At 35.6% G+C, this 16,475-nt stretch overlaps 1 protein-coding gene across 1 annotated transcript in view; it reads left to right on the forward strand.

Moving 5' to 3' along the window:
• Positions 1-52: 52 nt before the first annotated feature.
• The window catches only part of LOC103779920 (tetratricopeptide repeat protein 21B-like), a gene marked incomplete at its 5' end in the record, with an annotated part of 37,298 nt that continues 20,875 nt past the window's right edge, over positions 53-16,475 (forward strand). Inside the window, 17 exon segments of the mRNA XM_008947564.1 lie at positions 53-182; positions 816-926; positions 1,412-1,578; positions 3,350-3,472; positions 5,177-5,257; positions 5,259-5,347; positions 5,750-5,834; positions 7,240-7,338; positions 7,821-8,013; positions 9,067-9,164; positions 9,661-9,861; positions 10,876-11,005; positions 11,435-11,592; positions 12,957-13,181; positions 13,949-14,187; positions 14,495-14,567; positions 15,579-15,689. Coding sequence (XP_008945812.1) covers positions 53-182; positions 816-926; positions 1,412-1,578; positions 3,350-3,472; positions 5,177-5,257; positions 5,259-5,347; positions 5,750-5,834; positions 7,240-7,338; positions 7,821-8,013; positions 9,067-9,164; positions 9,661-9,861; positions 10,876-11,005; positions 11,435-11,592; positions 12,957-13,181; positions 13,949-14,187; positions 14,495-14,567; positions 15,579-15,689 — 2,313 coding nt within the window.

The following is a 16,475-nucleotide window of genomic DNA, read 5'->3' on the forward strand; positions in this document are numbered from 1 at the left end:
GCGGCGGTCTCTCGCTGTCCTGGGGTGAAGCGTTCACACACGTCTCCCGCAGGCCCTGATCAATTACTACTGCCAAGAAGGCTACTTCCACCACGTCCGGGCTGCGGCGGATGAAGCGCTGGGGCGGCTGGGCAGCGATCCGGTGTTCCTTTTCTACCGGGCCTACGGCGCTCTGAGGGCAGGTAATGCGGGGCTGTGGAGCTGGTGGCTGTGTCCTCACCCTCCCTCCCCAAACGCTGGTCTTTCTTGCATCACACAATCCAGTCTTCAGACTGCTACTCGGAAAGAATGCAGTGTTCTGGAGTCTGAGTGATTTCCCCATTGAGAAGATTACCGGTGTTTCATATCTACCACCACCTTTCCTGCCTTCCCCCCGCCCTAGTCTGAATGAAACTGATCTAGACCACATAGTGATGAAGTGAGAAATAATAGGTGCCTGTTTATTTATTTTAAATGGTTAAATGAATGTGGGACAGGTAAACAGGTTCGCTGGAGAGAATTTGAGCCCTACTCAAATGCCTATTGTATTGTATCACAAAGATAAATTTGCTTGAACCAGCGAATACCTCTTTGTTTCACCGCAGGTGTGTCTAACTGTTGTGTTCATCTGCTTCAGAGGGGATGACAGTTCATACTTATTGGGAGGATCTCGGTGTACATTAGACTGTTCTGAAAAGTTTATGTAGCTAAATCTATATTTCAAGGATGTAACCTAAAGTGGGTGAAGGCTATGGCAGGAGATTGGAAAGGATTGCTGCTGGTATTTGCGGTCTTGAAAAAAGTCTTGTTGCCTATTCTGCGTTTATTTTCACTAGGTGACATCCAAGAGGGTATTCGACAGTTGGAGTCTATTAAACACAAACAAGAGGTGTCACTTTGTACAATGATGGCTCTGATTTATGCCCATAAAAAGAGCCCTAATCCAGGTATGCACTTGAAGAGAATACGACTTAATGTTTTTAACAGCTGTATGTGTAGGTCTGAAATTTGTAGACTAATTCTGCTCAATTTAAAAAGGTATATTCCAGCTTGGCATTTGCCAGGGTGTCTAGTACTGAAGTGACACTTACCAAGATTGTAAACAAAAACACCAAGACACAAAACTGTGAAGAGTTTTTCTTTTCTTTTCATTATTGTCAAGTTTCCATTTATCTGGCAGAAGTCTCAGCTACGAATCTAAGGTTTAGCAAATAGCTGGGTTCTTGTACAAATGACCACGTTGATGGGAGCCCTCTTCTGTTTTTTTACATTTGTACCTTATTAATATTTTTAAGTGTGAGGGATTGCCTGTGTGTTAATAAATATATGATGCAGAAAACAGTGTTTGCTTTGGAAGCCCTTGGCTTATGTGCTGCTATTTGGTAGTATTTTGAGATGCTGTCAGTAAAAGCTCTGAACAAAACTGTTTCAGATCGAGATGCTATTCTAGAGTTGGATGCAAAAATGAAGGAGCAACGTAAAACAGCAGGGCATCAGGCTCTGTACTTTGCTGGCTTGTTTTTGTGGCATCTTGGTTGTGAGGACAAAGCCCGTGAATATGTTGATAGAATGATCAAAGTTTCTGGTGGTGGTAAAGAGGTAACTTTTTTTTTTCCTCTATGTAAAATAGTAAAAAGACCATGCGTACTGTGAAGCTAGACTTACTGCACCAATGCTGTTTTGTGTTCCAATACTTTCTTAATGTCATAAATTCATTTGACAGGGCCAAGTAGAATGCCCATAATGATTTTTATTTTTTTTTTTTGTCTAGTAACTCCCTTTTCACTTAAATGCAAGGTCTGTGTTGACCAATGGAAATAATATGCCATTTAGGCCAACTTTGGTACTTGGCACTGAGCATCATTTTTCATAGGAGAAAACCTGTGATAGTCTCACTAAAGGGAGACATCTGTTTTAAATCTGAAGACTCAAAAATACGCAGAGGACTAGGGATTAACTTTAGAGCAGTTGTTAAAGGCAAAATTTACCTAGGTTTTTAGTGAATGTAATTTATTTTAAAATCTATGTGTTTATGAAGAAATAATTAAGTACATGGCAAAGTGTTAATGCCTTGATCTCTAAAAAGACTAAGGGCATGCCAGTTTGGTAAAAGAGTATGATGAATTTGCTTATCGAAACCATATTAGTTGGGAATTTGTTTGCTTGTTCTTTTTTTTTTTTAGGAGTGTATAAAAAATGTGCTATATGGGAATGTTGCTTAGTAGCAAATATTTACAGCTGAAATGTTCCATTGATTTGAAATAATTCAATTTTTTGGGAGGGGACATACACATACATAAAAATGTACATTATCACTTACGTGTGTAGAACACAATTTTGCTTTTCTCTAAGTTCACTTAGCTTATCCCTTTTTCTAGTTTAACAATACAAAGTTATGTTTACTTCAGATTTTTCAGGAGATGGTTAGGGGTGCCTCACACTTAGGGAGATATGATTTGCTTAGTGTATATACAGTTAATTTTTTACAAGATACTTTGTGTACTCTTTATATAGAAGTAAAACACTTCCCATTTTTTTAAGTGCTTGAGTATGTAAATTTCAGACAGTTTATGCTGCATAACAAAATCATGACCCTGATTGTTAGCAATTACAAAATATAGCTCTTCTACCAACCTTTGCATTTTAAATACATGACACACTTTTTTAGTTTTGTGTTATGAAAGAGTATATGTTGTACAGTTTTAATTTTTTTTGATTGCAATTGCAATTTGTTTAAATAATCCAGCACTTTGAAGTAGGTTTGAGTTACTTAAGCTATAAGTAAATGACTGCAACACATAAGAGAAATAAAGTTTAGTAATTACATGTAATAATTCCTTCACTTAAAAGACACATTTTACCCTGAAACAGTTCTAAGTACTGTATTTTTAATAATACTGTTGAGGATTTGGGAAACGTCAGGTATTTGCCCTGTACACAGATTTTTCTTTTTAATCACAGAAGAAAAAAACACCAAGTATCTCTTCTTTTTAATCACCCTGTATGTTTCTCAGTGTCTCCTATAAACAAAATGTTAAGAAAATACTCTGCAGAAATGTTTACAAAATATTCTTACTGTCTTAAGCAATCGATTCTGTGAGATATTGTTCTGTTTGCTGAGCATGTTAGACTAGTTCAGTGCCACTGATTTCTTTAATCCTGTAAGGAAATATCCTATTTGAGTAATTTAATGTTGGAATGGATTGCTAATATTTTAGGGTATGCTGTAGACTGTTTGTTATTTTAAATAGTTAAAAATAGATTATTTAAGTTCTATTTTATTTTAGATTGTTTCTACTTATTACTGTATCTAATAACCTTTTTTTACTAACTAGTTAGTGAAGAATTCAAATTTGTATTTTCTTTACAGGGTTTGATTTTGAAAGCATGGCTTGATGTCACCTGTGGGAAAGAAACTCACATTAAAAAAGCTGTGAAATACTTTGATGAAGCACTGCAGGAAGGCAATGATGTTTTTGCTCTTCTTGGTAAAGTAAGTTTACTTTATGATTTTAACACTTCCTAAGTGTCATATTAGTTTTGTACTCTGATTAGAGAGATGTTGAGAAGGGTTGTCTATAAGTGAGCTTGTCCAAGGAGTAGAAATATAGCTCAGTTATACTCTTTGTTCAGAAGAGAAGACTAGGTTTTAGCAGAAGTGAAGATTGAATTGATACATGAAATTATTTAAAGAATGTAGGATAGTTATCACACAGATTTATTGCTATCACAATAAAAATATACTGACAGTCCTGTTTCCTGTGGTAGAGAGCCCGTTTTATGAATTTTAAAGCTATTTTAGTGAGTAGCCAAGGTTTAGCTTTCTTTCTAGGTTAACCTTTTTTGAGTTTCTCATTGTCTTTGTAGATTAAAATAAAAGGGTTGCAGTAATGATATGCTGTGTCTGTTACCATAATGATCACAATGACCTTCCTGTTTATTTTTTTAGTTTTCTTGCAGTAAAATTAGCTACCAGATGCTATTTTAGGGTCTGTTAGACACCAGTGTAGAAAAGAAAGCCTAGAAAGTCTAAATGTATATTGAAGTTATGATTTTACTATGTACACAAGGAAAACTTTTTATTCATGTATTTATATGTAAGAAATGAGGTTTCAAATCAACAGAAAATGACAAAATGTGGGATCTCTTCCTTTTTGCACAGAACACCTGTCCATGTTAGAAAACTGCTGTGTGCCAGGGCAAAAAAAAGTAATAGTCAAACACTATAGTGCAATCATTTATGAACATTGTTAACACTGTTTTATTAATCATCCTTAGTCTGTTTCAAGTGTTTTGACTATATTACATTAAGCCCTGACGATTAAATGCGGAAAAAAAATTGTTCAATGGAAATAAGAATGAAGTTTAAGAGAGTGTGCATAATGTATGTTGACTGTTGAGCTTAATTACCAGTGTATCTCAAATTTAGTTAATGCAACTAGGTTTTAGACAATTGTCTTGCTATGGCTTAAGAAATTAACTGCCAGAAATCACTATGTTCACACTGTTTCTATCTCCACTATATGAAATAAAATGGTGTGTACGTTTTGACCTTGAATATGGTAAGTAGATTTTAAGCATCAAAGCAAAACAGAAGGTTTAAGCCCCATATTAATTTCTACTCAAATTAATTCAAAACTGTCATACTTGACACTTCTGAAGTAGTTCTGTATTTGAAGTATCCCGTAAATTGCTTTATAATTGTTAATTCTGGCAACAACAGCAGTGACTACAGAGTGTAGGTTTTTGGATGGTACGTACCTTAGAAACTTCAAAAAAAACCCCAAACAACAGAAAAAAAAAACCAACAAAACCAGAACACCAACAAACAAAACCCATGTTTAATCTGTGATGTGCGTTCAATATCCTAAAATTGTGAAGTGCTTTATACAGTTATTTGAAACCTACTAGGACAATTTTACTTTACAGCTACATCTGTCTTTTTCTTATTTGTAACTGACTAGTGATGTGTAAATGCTTCAGTTAGAGTGCTTGCCACACACCAGGTTTTACACATCATCTTGTTCTATATGATGCTTGCAGTATCTCTAGTTGTGATTGATGCTAAAGTAAAACTGTTACTTAAAGATGTTCTTTTTCTCAGTAGCTCTTTTTCCTGATTTGTCTGTGAGAGAACTTCTGAATCTTCTCATTTATGTGAGTGTACAGGCTTATGTAACTTCTCTTTCTCCATTAGGCACAGTGTTTTGAGGTCCGACAGAATTATTCAGGAGCTCTGGAAACTGTGAACCAGATAATTGCAAACTTTCCAAACTTCATTCCTAAAAAACATTCCGGCTTTCATAAAGAAAATGAAGCTACAACTAGCCTTGCAGGACTGGGAGCAGGCGGTTGAAACTGCAAATAGGTTGAGTATGAAATAGCATACCAGTACTTGTGGTGTTGCCATGTTTACACTGTAAGAAGAAGAGTTTGAAGCAAAAGGAGATAAAAGTTTCCATTAATTTTTAATTAATTTGAATGAATTAAATCATGTGGGTTTCTAAAAAATTTAAACTAAATCATGTTTTAATAGAGCCCAGCCTTGCAATTCTGTGAGACTACCACATCAATACTTGAATCCATTTCATACGGAAAAGGAACTTTTTTTGTGATAGGCATGAAGTAACAAAGCTGTGCTTTCAGTTGAGAGGTGTGACTTAAAAGTGACTGTGTGATGCAAGTTATTTTATTCCCCTTTTAGGATAGAACATGATTGAGCAAATATTTGGTTTTGGTTTCATTACATTGACCTTTTATTTGGCTTCAGACTATTGCATAAAGATGCCCTGAATTTAGAAGCCATAAGAATGGAGGCCCTGTATTATCTGTGCAGGGAAGGAAATATATCTGAGGTAAGTCTTTTCATTAGCAGATTGTTGAGCGGTGTTTGTAGGGACCAGATGCCCCATGCACTGTCTTATTTATGTCTTCTTATATAATTTGTCTGGTCCTGTGCGACACTACTTGTTTGCAGGAAGGAGTATACTCACCTTTTGTGACTCACAGGACTGCTCTAGGTTATTGTTGGGGTGTTTTCTGGATGCCGGAAGAACGGTAATTTTTTACCTCTGTCTTTTCAGAGGAAAGGAATCAAACCAAACAGAGCTCTTCTCTGGATGGTTCATTGAATCATGGTGATTTGAATCATCAAAGCAATCTTTTATTGTTTAAATGCTCTTTTGAAAAATTCATAAGTTATTGTAACCCTTCTATTAATTTTAAGTATTTTATTAAATGAATTAAGGGAAATAGCAGGGTCTTGTAGTGATAAATTTTTGGAAAGGGGTCATAGTCACTTAAGAGCAGTCTCTGATGTTAGGTTGTATAACCTGTGCTTTTATTCACCCTTTTTTGACGATTAATGGTGGTTTTTTAGCTCTAAGAATTCTTTTTTCCTCCTACTCCAAAGTTTCTTTTCTGCACAAGGATATAAGCATGTATTTCGTACATACAGTGCTTGTGTCATTTTCCAGGAAATTTTAAAAGGCATTATCTAAATTGTCACAAAAAAATCAAATACTTTAAAATAGGTTTTTCTCATTATTCAGAAATGCTGGTATAATTTAAGTAGAGATGTTGCAAAAAAAGTGACGTGTTTTCAGTGGTTTTGGGGTTTTTCAAGTTCCAGAGCAAAAGGTATTTTAGGTTGTTTAACACATTCTTAGTTATTACAAAGAACTCTGTAGTCATTATTGTATTTGTATTCAAATTTAAGTCTTACGTATGCACAGTCATAGAGAATATGGAGAAGCAGTAATAATTGCAGACTCCAGTGAAATAAAGCTCTCCAGGAATGAAACTTGCTGGATGTTCTAGGGTGTAAACAAAAGCCGCTGATGTAAAATGTCACACAGGACTAAGACCCCTGTCTAGGAAAAAATGTTAAAAAACCTTTGAGACATAAATGTCATCGAGGTGGCTTCATAGTGTGACTTTAGATGCAGACACACGTACCTTATTATTGTAACTCTAGAAATATCTAAAATACCTTGGGTGGTTTTTCGAAACTGCGATGTTAAAAGTCTGAGCATCTGGAAGTGCTTTTGTTTTGAGCATGTATGTCTGTGACACAGTGAAGCATGAAAAAGATTCACAAAGCAGATTGCTCATACTGTTTTCAAACCTGAAATCTTCTGAGTTTGTTTCAAGATAAAGCTGGATAGTGAAATATGTGACTAGTTTTTAGTGAAAACTGTTAAATTGTGTTAATCTGTTCATTCTTTCTTTTATTTACTATGCTACTCCTTTTTCTCCAAGGCTTCAGCAAGACTGGGAGACCTAATTGAAGCACTGGGCAGGTTAGAACCACGTAATTCGCAGCTCTTCTGTAAAATGGCTTTAGCTTTCAGTAGAACAGTAAGTATGCTTTTTTTTCTTCAGCAGTGTGCAGCTATCTATATATCCTGGGTTTTGTTTAATTTTCTGGTAGACTGATTTTAAATGTCTACTAAAAGGTAGGAGATGGCCGACAATTGAAATAGATGACCTTTTGTAGCCTTTGTTAACTACATTTTTAAAGTTCTATATTCAGTATGAATTATAATACTTTTTACATACAAATGTACAAATACAAGTTTAATCACATAGCCTTGAAACTGAAGGTTTCTTTAATCTTTCTATTTATCCAACTATCCACTATTCCTTATTGTATGGTATTGTATGTTTGTTTGAGTCCAGCACACTTTAATGTCACAACTTCTATAGAACTGCTACAGATTGTGTTAGTTTTATATGGACTGTTGTTGTCCCAACTGCTGCTGCAAGATTCAGTGTTTTTTTCTAAGTGAATCAGAAAAATAATGAATACTTAAGGTTTAAAGATTTTTCTTAACTATTAGTGTGGCCGGAACCAGCTCATCCTTCAACATACACAAACCTTAGTGGAAAGAGCATATGATTTGGCACCTGACAATGCAGAATTTGCTACTGAACTTGGCTACCAAATGATTTTACAAGGGATAGTGAAAGAAGCTTTAAAATGGTACAAGACAGCTATAACACTTGATGAAACAAGTATTTCTGCACTGACTGGTAAGATCTTGCACTCTTTTGGTTTTCACTGGTCTTAAGACACAGATGGTGCTTTTTTGCTCAAGTTTTCCTGCTACTGGAAAAATCTAGAACTATAGAATGGGAGCATTGGGCAGTACTTTCTGATTCGTGGATTGAGAGCAGTCCTGAGGAGGAACACTTGAGGGTGCTGGTTGATGAAAAACTCAATATGAGCTAACAATGTGTGAGTACAGACCACAAAGCCAACTGTGTCCTGGTCTGCATCAAAAGAAGCATGGCCAGCAAGTTGAGGGCCGCTCTACTCTGTTTTTGTGAGACACCACCTGAACTGTACTGCATCCACCTCTGGAGCCCCCAGCACATGGACCCGTTAGAGTGGATCCAAAGGAGGGCCATGAAGATGATCAGTGGGCCGGACTACCTCTCCTATGAGGACAGGCTGAGAGTGTTGGGGTTGTTCAGCCTGGAGAAGAGGAGGCAGCAGGGAGGCCTTATTGCAGCCTTCCAGTATCTGGAGGAGGCCTACAGGAAAGCTGGGGAGGGACTTTTTACAAGGGTGTGTAGGATAGGGCAAGGGATAATGGCTTCAAACTGGAAGAGGGTAGGTCTAGATTAAATTATTAGGAAGAAGTTCTTCATTGTGAGGGTGGTGAAGTGCTGGGACAGATTGCTGGGGAAGTTGTGGATGCTCCATCACTGGAGGTGTTGAAGGCGGGGTTGGGTGGGGTGTTGCACAGCCTGTTCTAGTGAGAGATGTCCCTGCCCATAATGTTGGAACTAGATGGTCTTTAAGGTCCCTTCAAACCCAAACCATTCTTTGATTCTATCTTGTGTTGTCTTGTAGCAACAGGTTCACTTCACTGGGCATGTCTTTTGGTCTTCCTTTTCAAAAGTGTAACTTTTCTAAGCTTCTTCATACATAAAATTGTCATTAACATAAATCTTGATCTATTCTTTCTTGTATCACCACTTTATGAAGAGGTTGAGACGAGAAAAACTTGTTTGTGGAAAATAAAATGTGAGCATGACTAGGAAGACAATTCTGCAATAAAATGTTTAAATATGTTACAGGAATTATCCGCTGTCAGCTAATCCAAGGGCAATTAGAAGAAGCAGAGCAACAGTTGGACTTTCTTAATCAGATTCAACATGCCATTGGAGAATCTGGGGTAGGAGACATCTTCCTTCATTAAAGTCCTTTGATTACAGTCTGAATCGTGGTCAGCTAGCTACGTCACGTTCTATATTTCAGTCACTTGAGCAGAGCATTCTTAATGGAGTATCATTAAATTTAAATTTCATTTTTCTTCCTATCAGTCTAAATTAAAATGTTGCCTAACTTTGCAACATGTGACTGCTTGCAGAGAAAAGATATCATTGCCTTCCTGCAGTGCTTTATCTCTGAAGATAAATTTGTAATGTCAGAAAGGGATAGATATTATTTATTTTCTGGATTTTGTGCCCAGAAAAAATTAGAGCTTCTTGCACAAATTAAAGGAACGCAATGATATTATAATCATCAGTGTCAGTGGGCTTACTAAATGTCTTATAGTATCCCTAGATATAAAGAAGAAATGGGTAACCTTGATAATTATTTTATGAGTAACAGTTGAATCTATCTGGAATATGGAGAATGTTTTATTTCTTTCTTTTCTTTCACTGCAGGAATTATCTTTCTTGCGTGCAGTCCTAGCTATGAAAAAACATAAAAGACAAGAAGTGGTTATTGCCTTATTGAATGACATTCTGGATACTCACTTTTCATCTTTGCGTGGTTTTCCTCTTGGTGTGGAATATTTTGAAAAACTAAACCCTGATTTCTTGCTAGAGATCATTAGGGAATATCTTAATTTTTGCCCAGCACAGGTAAGCAGCTGTAGATAATATCTGTCTTAAAAAGGAAATTATTTCTGGATTTAATTTTGGTTTCTAATCACAAAGCAAAAAATTTATAAAATTTTCCCTCTTAAAACATGAATTTATTTGAAGTAAAGGTGTGTTTTAAGGTATTGTACCCCTATTTAAACAAAATAACTATGAAAATGCATCTTTTGTGAGGTGAGGAAGTTGCAATAATGATACCTGAGGAATCTTGGGATATTGGAATGTGTATGTATTTCTAATATTTAAGTATCTATTTGATCATGGAACTAACAATTCAGTGGATGGAGTTATCTCAATATGAAACTAGGATATTCATGCAGACAATCCTGTTTGGTCATCTCAGGAAATTTTTGCAGTGCCTGTTTGCAGAAATGTTTCAGTTTCTTTTCTGTTGGTAAAAATCAAAGGAATGCTTCTTTTTACCATTCCAAAGAAAAAATCTCATTTACTTAGATGACTGATTTTCTGTGTCTGAATTTGCTTATGCTAGTTTTAGCAACAGACGCTGTGTTTTCAGTTCATTGCTAACAGTATGGATATGCTTTGAGGCATGGAATGAGGGTCTGAGGGACAGGACCAGCACCTTCTCATTCTTCTGGTTATTCATTCCAGCTCCAGCTCTCTTGAAATTTTATTCAAGTTACCATTCTGTTAGATGAGCTGGCATGATGATTCAGAGCATGTCACCAAATGTTTATGGACTGACTCAGCTTATGTTAGGTCTCAAGTGTTTTATCATCCTTGAAGTCCATGAGGCTGTCCTGTGTTCATGCCGATACCAAGAAGTAACACCCATAAATTTAAAATATCTTTTTATATGTGTTCAAAATGACAGTAAAGACCATGTTTTTCGTAGATGCTTTCCTATTGCTTATTGTGAGTTTAAAATGAAGCTCAGACTTAAAATGAAACCTAAGTCCAAAACATGTCAACTGAAGTATTGTCTTTTGGTTTGCGTGTGGGTTTGTTTGGTTTGTTTGTTTTTTTCACTCCTAGCCTGCAAGTCCTGGGCAGTCCCCTTCACTGCTTCTCAAGCACTGTGATTCTGTTCTTGAAACTGTGGTAAAAACTGTGCCTGGTCTTCAACAAGCTGTCTTTTTAATTGCAAAAGTGAAATATTTGTCAGGTAATAATTATATGAATGATTAACTATCCACCTCTTTAGTTTCTTTAAAATAAAGTAAAAAAATCACACTTTTAAATTTTAATTATTTTTCTTTCAGTGCAGAATACTGCATTACAGATATGTGAATAACATTTGCACTGCCTTGTTGTGATTTGTATGAGCATATCTTAAGTGTATGGACACATAAATATGGTATATTTTTATCTGTTGCTTCCAAAAAAGATCACTTCTTGAATATTTCACAGATGGAGCAGTGTGAAAATACCTTTTCTTTGACCTGGCTTTGATTTCATTTCATAGCCATATAATATTTCATATAAGAGTTTATTAAAAAAAAAAACAAACCCTCAAACCATAAAACTGGAGAATATTTAACCTATGTGTTTTGTATCAGCTGCTTTTTTGCTTGTCCTTTTTGGAACGTCCTAGGGGATATTGAAGCAGCCCATAGCAATCTACGTTACTGTCTTGAAAGGAACCCTTCTTACGCAGATGCGCACTTACTGATGGCCCAGGTGCACCTGGCTCAGAGCAATACTAAGCTGTGTTCTCAATCCTTGGAACTTTGTCTCAGCTACAATTTTGAGGTGAGTTGGGCAAAAGAATTAAACTGTTTTATTCAGTGAATTGTCTGAAGTTCTTTGGTTTTTGTATAAGGTACTTTTTAAACAGAACATTTTGTTACTCTTTCACTACAGGTTTAAAATGTAAATGTTTATATGAACATGGTATTTGAATATTTATCCAAGAAATTATAGTAAGGACAGAACTAATAACTTATTACAACATACTGAAATTGTTTTGAAATACAAAAGAAAGAATGGTAGCTTTTTCACAAAGCCTTACGTAAATATTAAAACCATGGTATATAAACAGAATATTTAATTCCAGACTAGACTTGCAACAGTCTTTAAAAGTCAACCTCGAAGGACTTGAAGAGTGTTCCAGTGTTTTTTTGGGACTTTTTGCACAGATGTACAATTGCTAATGAAGATATGCACAGATGCATGAGAGCATTGGAAGGGGTCTGTATGGACCTCTTGACAATTTGTGCTGCTTTAGAGCACTCTCCCTAAGTGTTAAGAGAGTAGCCATATGCCATGCTTTCTTCCATTAGTGTCACATCTTCCTCCATCCTTTCTGTACCTTAGGGAGCAAATCTGGTAAATTAAGTGCTTTGTTAGAAAACTCCCAGTGTTTTCTGGTGGTCCTTGCCAGTTTTATTTCTTGGGACTAATACATAACAGTATGGGATTTTTGATTTGTTGACAACGGTGGAACTTTATGTACGAAAGTACATTAAGTTTGGAACACTATGCAGCACTTACTGGGTCTGAGTTATGCCAAGTCTCTTGACAGAACTTAGTTGAAAAGTGACAAACTACCACTTCCTTGCATGAATGCTCTCATCTTTGTTCCTTCTTCCAAATGATGGAAGAGAGCTGAAGATTTCTATTTAGGAGAAACTGAGGTGCTTGCAACTTTGTACACAGTTGTATTTTGCTTATTGACATTTCCTTGTCATGTGAACTCCATTTTAAGAAGATGGAGAAATGGCAGGCTGGACTTGTGCTAAATAATGGTTATTTACCTCTTTTTAATTAATAGCATGATGAAGTATGCATAGAGCAGTATGGGAGATGCTTAAATTCAGTTTTGTTTCAAATAGTGTTGTAATGAATTTCTTTCTATCCCAAAGTCTTATCTCATGCAGAAGGTTTTTTTTAATTAAAAACTTACTTAATTACTATTTTGCATATTGTTTGAAGATTCTGATATTTTCATAAGTAAATTACTGAAATTGAAATTGGATATATTTGGAGAAAAGAAGGAACCAAGGTCAGTATTTTTTAAAAAAAATAAATTAAAAAACCTTGTTCATGCATAAAGTAAAATCTGGAAACTCCTTATCTCATTACAACTTTTTTTTTTTTTTTTTTTCTTTTCTTAGGTGAGAGAACATCCTGTTTATCACTTAATTAAGGCCCAAACCCAGAAGAAGATGGGAGAATTGTCAGAAGCTATTAAGACCTTGCAGATGGCAAAGAATTTGCCTGGAATGAGAAAACCTACAGCTTCCTCAAAAACTAAAGAAAAAAGAATTGAAATTGATGCAAATGATCGTGTGTCTGTCTTCCTTGAGTTAGTAGAAGCTCATTGTTTGAATGGAGAACCGGTAAGATGGCAAACTTGTGAAGATGTAATACATACCTGAAAACAATTTCCTCTTCCCATTAATAGAAATGTCTGTCCTCATTACTTTGGAATAGAAAACCATTGCTTCTTTTATGAAGGAGCCTTGCTTCATAAAATTTACAAGATGTTAATATATGGCTTGACAGCTTGCACACATTGTATAGAGAGGAGAAAAACCTGTATGCCAGTGCTCAGTTTTGAGATACCGTTGGTATTCATTTGCTGGCATGTAGATTCCTGTTTTGCTATCAGAATGCTATAGGAACTATTTTTGGATTGTGACTTTATCTTTGTGTAGCACCATCCTTACTATCAGCTATATCTTCATAAACAGCAGGGTTCTGTGTATGTCTAGGAATAGAAGCAAAGCCATATAGTCCTCTCCTGTAACTGGAAGAGACCTCTAGAGGTCACCCTGCTCAACACAGGACCTCTTAGAGCAAGATGCTAAAGGCATTGTCCTGTTGAATTTTGAGCATCTCCATGTATATATGTAATGCAAATGTTATGATCTCTACTAAAACTCTTTCTAGTAGTTCATATTGCGTAAAATTTATTTACAAAATAAAGAGAGGGAAAAAACCGCCTTCAATATTTTAGCAAAACAAATGGATACTATTCTTGGGGGGGGAGGTTTAGGATTTTGTTTGTTTTTGTAGTGACCCCTGACATTCATTGGCTTATGTTGTTCTTATGGCTGTTCAACGCGAAGAAATACATTAATTCTATTTGGTTTCTTATTTGCAGCATGAAGCTGCTCTAATACTGCAAGATGCCTTCCATGAATTTTCTGGAACTCCTGTGGAACTAAGAATTGTGATTGCAAATGCAGATCTGGCAATTTTTCAAGGAGATGTTGAACAAGCCTTGACTATACTCCGAAATATTACACCTGAACAGCCTTACTTTGTACAAGCTAAAGAAAAAATGGCAGATATTTATCTTCAGTACAGGAAAGATAAGAAGTTATATGCTGGCTGTTATAGGTAAAAGTTTGTGGGGTGTGTATGTTTTCCTAGATGTTTAATGGTAGCATGGTAAGCTCATTTTTCCCTGTCTACTACAGTAAGCCAGAAATATTTAGTGACATAATGTGTTCCCTTTGGGTAAGTATTTTAACATTTAAAACAGTAACTGGAAGTCCTATTTTTAGAGAGATACCTCAGATTTTTTCTTTATTTTCAGAAATAAAACTAAAATCTGCAGAGGATAAAATCTTTGTGCCCTGTTTGTTGTTTAGATACCAGTATTGATATATTAAATATTAAGCAAAGTTCTGTCTTCTGTTTCTAGAGACCTAGTAGAAAAACTGCCAAGTGCTCATACTTTTCTTCTTCTTGGTGATGCATACATGAATATTCAAGAGGTAAGTGCTTGCTAGAGATGAATAGAATGATTCAGGCATTTGTTGCCTTTGGCAAGTTGAGGCCATGTCGCTTGTTGACTCTGATTAGTAGTTGTTGAACAGAAACTGCTGTAGGATGTAAAAAAAACCCATAATTATTGGTCACAAATGTAACTTCTAAGCTTAAAGAAAAAGCTACTGAAAATGCATTTTTTTTCTCATAAAGTGAAAATCAAGGAGAGAATTTTATTTAGAACACTGGTCCATAAGACTAGCCAAAATATAAAGTGAGAACTAAATTAAGTTCATAAAGAAGTTGCAAGTGTATAGAAGAGTTCTGGAGCTTAGAGTAATTCTATGTCACTTAGTTCTCATTTTGAAAGTTTTATTTAAAGAATTTAAATTATTGAATTCCTATACATTTTCTTACATCCTTTGCTTTCTTCATGAATTGGACATATACATATACAATTTGTAGAACGCAGTGTAGTCGAGTGGATATAGGAATTTGAAGGATGCACATTTTAATTCATATTTTCAAAGAATAGACTGGGTTAGGACATGCAACTAATACTTTAGATTACTAGTTTGAGCATTTATAGATGATTGTTAGTTGTTCACTTATTAATGTTTGTGTGTAGTTTTCTTCTTTAATGAAGAATTTTGAATCAAAATGGAATTTGGATCTGCTATGACATGGCTAAAGATGATTGCCCAAGACAGTAAGGAGTTTGAGTAAGTTTGTTAACTAGTGAAAATAGCAGAGAAATTTCAGTGGAAAAAGAATAAGATTAATTAAAGCTCATTTGTTTGACAGGTTGTCTCCACATTCTGTTTTAGCATGAAAATGTAATTTTACATGGACTTTACATTTCCTACAATTTTAGTGACCATTCTTCTCTCAGAAGTATTGTAGCTTATGAACCAGGAGTATTTGGCAGTCATTCCTCAAAGTGTTAGTAGATTTTTTTTTCTTTGTTTATTTTTTTCCTTAATCCTTGATGTCTGTGTTTTTATCTTTTACTGTTGAAGCCTGATGAAGCCATAGAAGTCTATGAGCAGGCCTTGAAGAAAAATCCAAAAGATGCAGCTCTAGCAAGTAAAATTGGAAAAGCCCTAATCAAAACACATAACTATTCAAAGGTACTCTATAAATACTGTATTAGGCTAATTGTGTCCATTATTGTAAACATGTGGGCTTTGCCTGATTTTATTTCCAGGTGGGGTAGAAAAAGCACTTGAAGCACTAAACAGCCTTTTTATCCTCAAAGTAAGTTTGTAGATCCCCTTCAAAATATCTGGTCAGTGAGCTCTGTGGCCCTTGCACAGAATAGGGAAGGGAAGAAGGTATTTTAAGACAGGCTGGGAAAGAAGCAAGTAGGGCTGTAATGCTGGGGAAATGGTGTGATCTGTACCCTTTAGTGCTTACATACAGGAATCTTGAACTTGGGTCTTCTGTGCTTTGGTTACATCTCACTGAGCCTTACAATACAATGTTCTTAAATAATATCCGTGTTGCCAAACAGGCTTGACTGTTTTGTGGTGGCAATATTCTTCTGCATGTGTGCTGTGAAAGAAGTTTCTTATTTCTTTTTTGGAGGAAGCTAACACCTTCCCAAACTGGCATGTACATTCTGTAGAATTGGCTTTGATGTAGACTGATAGACAAGTTTAAAATGCAGAAGAATCAGTGCCAACTTCCTAATTTTCAGTACCTGCTCTTTTTTTTCTAGTCAAATAACCAGTAAATTGGTACAGAAAGTGCCTGGGAGACAGAGTGAGAGAATTATTTCTCTGCTTTGTTTCAGCAGCACCTCTTCAATAAATGCTTAGCACAGTCTTCCTCTGTATTTGTAGAAGTCATTCCAAATAACATGCTATCTATCTTTCTTGCACCTAGGAGAAGTTAGGAGGAGGACCACAAAGATA

Source organism: Merops nubicus, unplaced genomic scaffold (assembly GCF_000691845.1).
Source record: "Merops nubicus isolate BGI_N331 unplaced genomic scaffold, ASM69184v1 scaffold4289, whole genome shotgun sequence".
NCBI classification, from domain to species: Eukaryota; Metazoa; Chordata; class Aves; order Coraciiformes; family Meropidae; genus Merops; species Merops nubicus.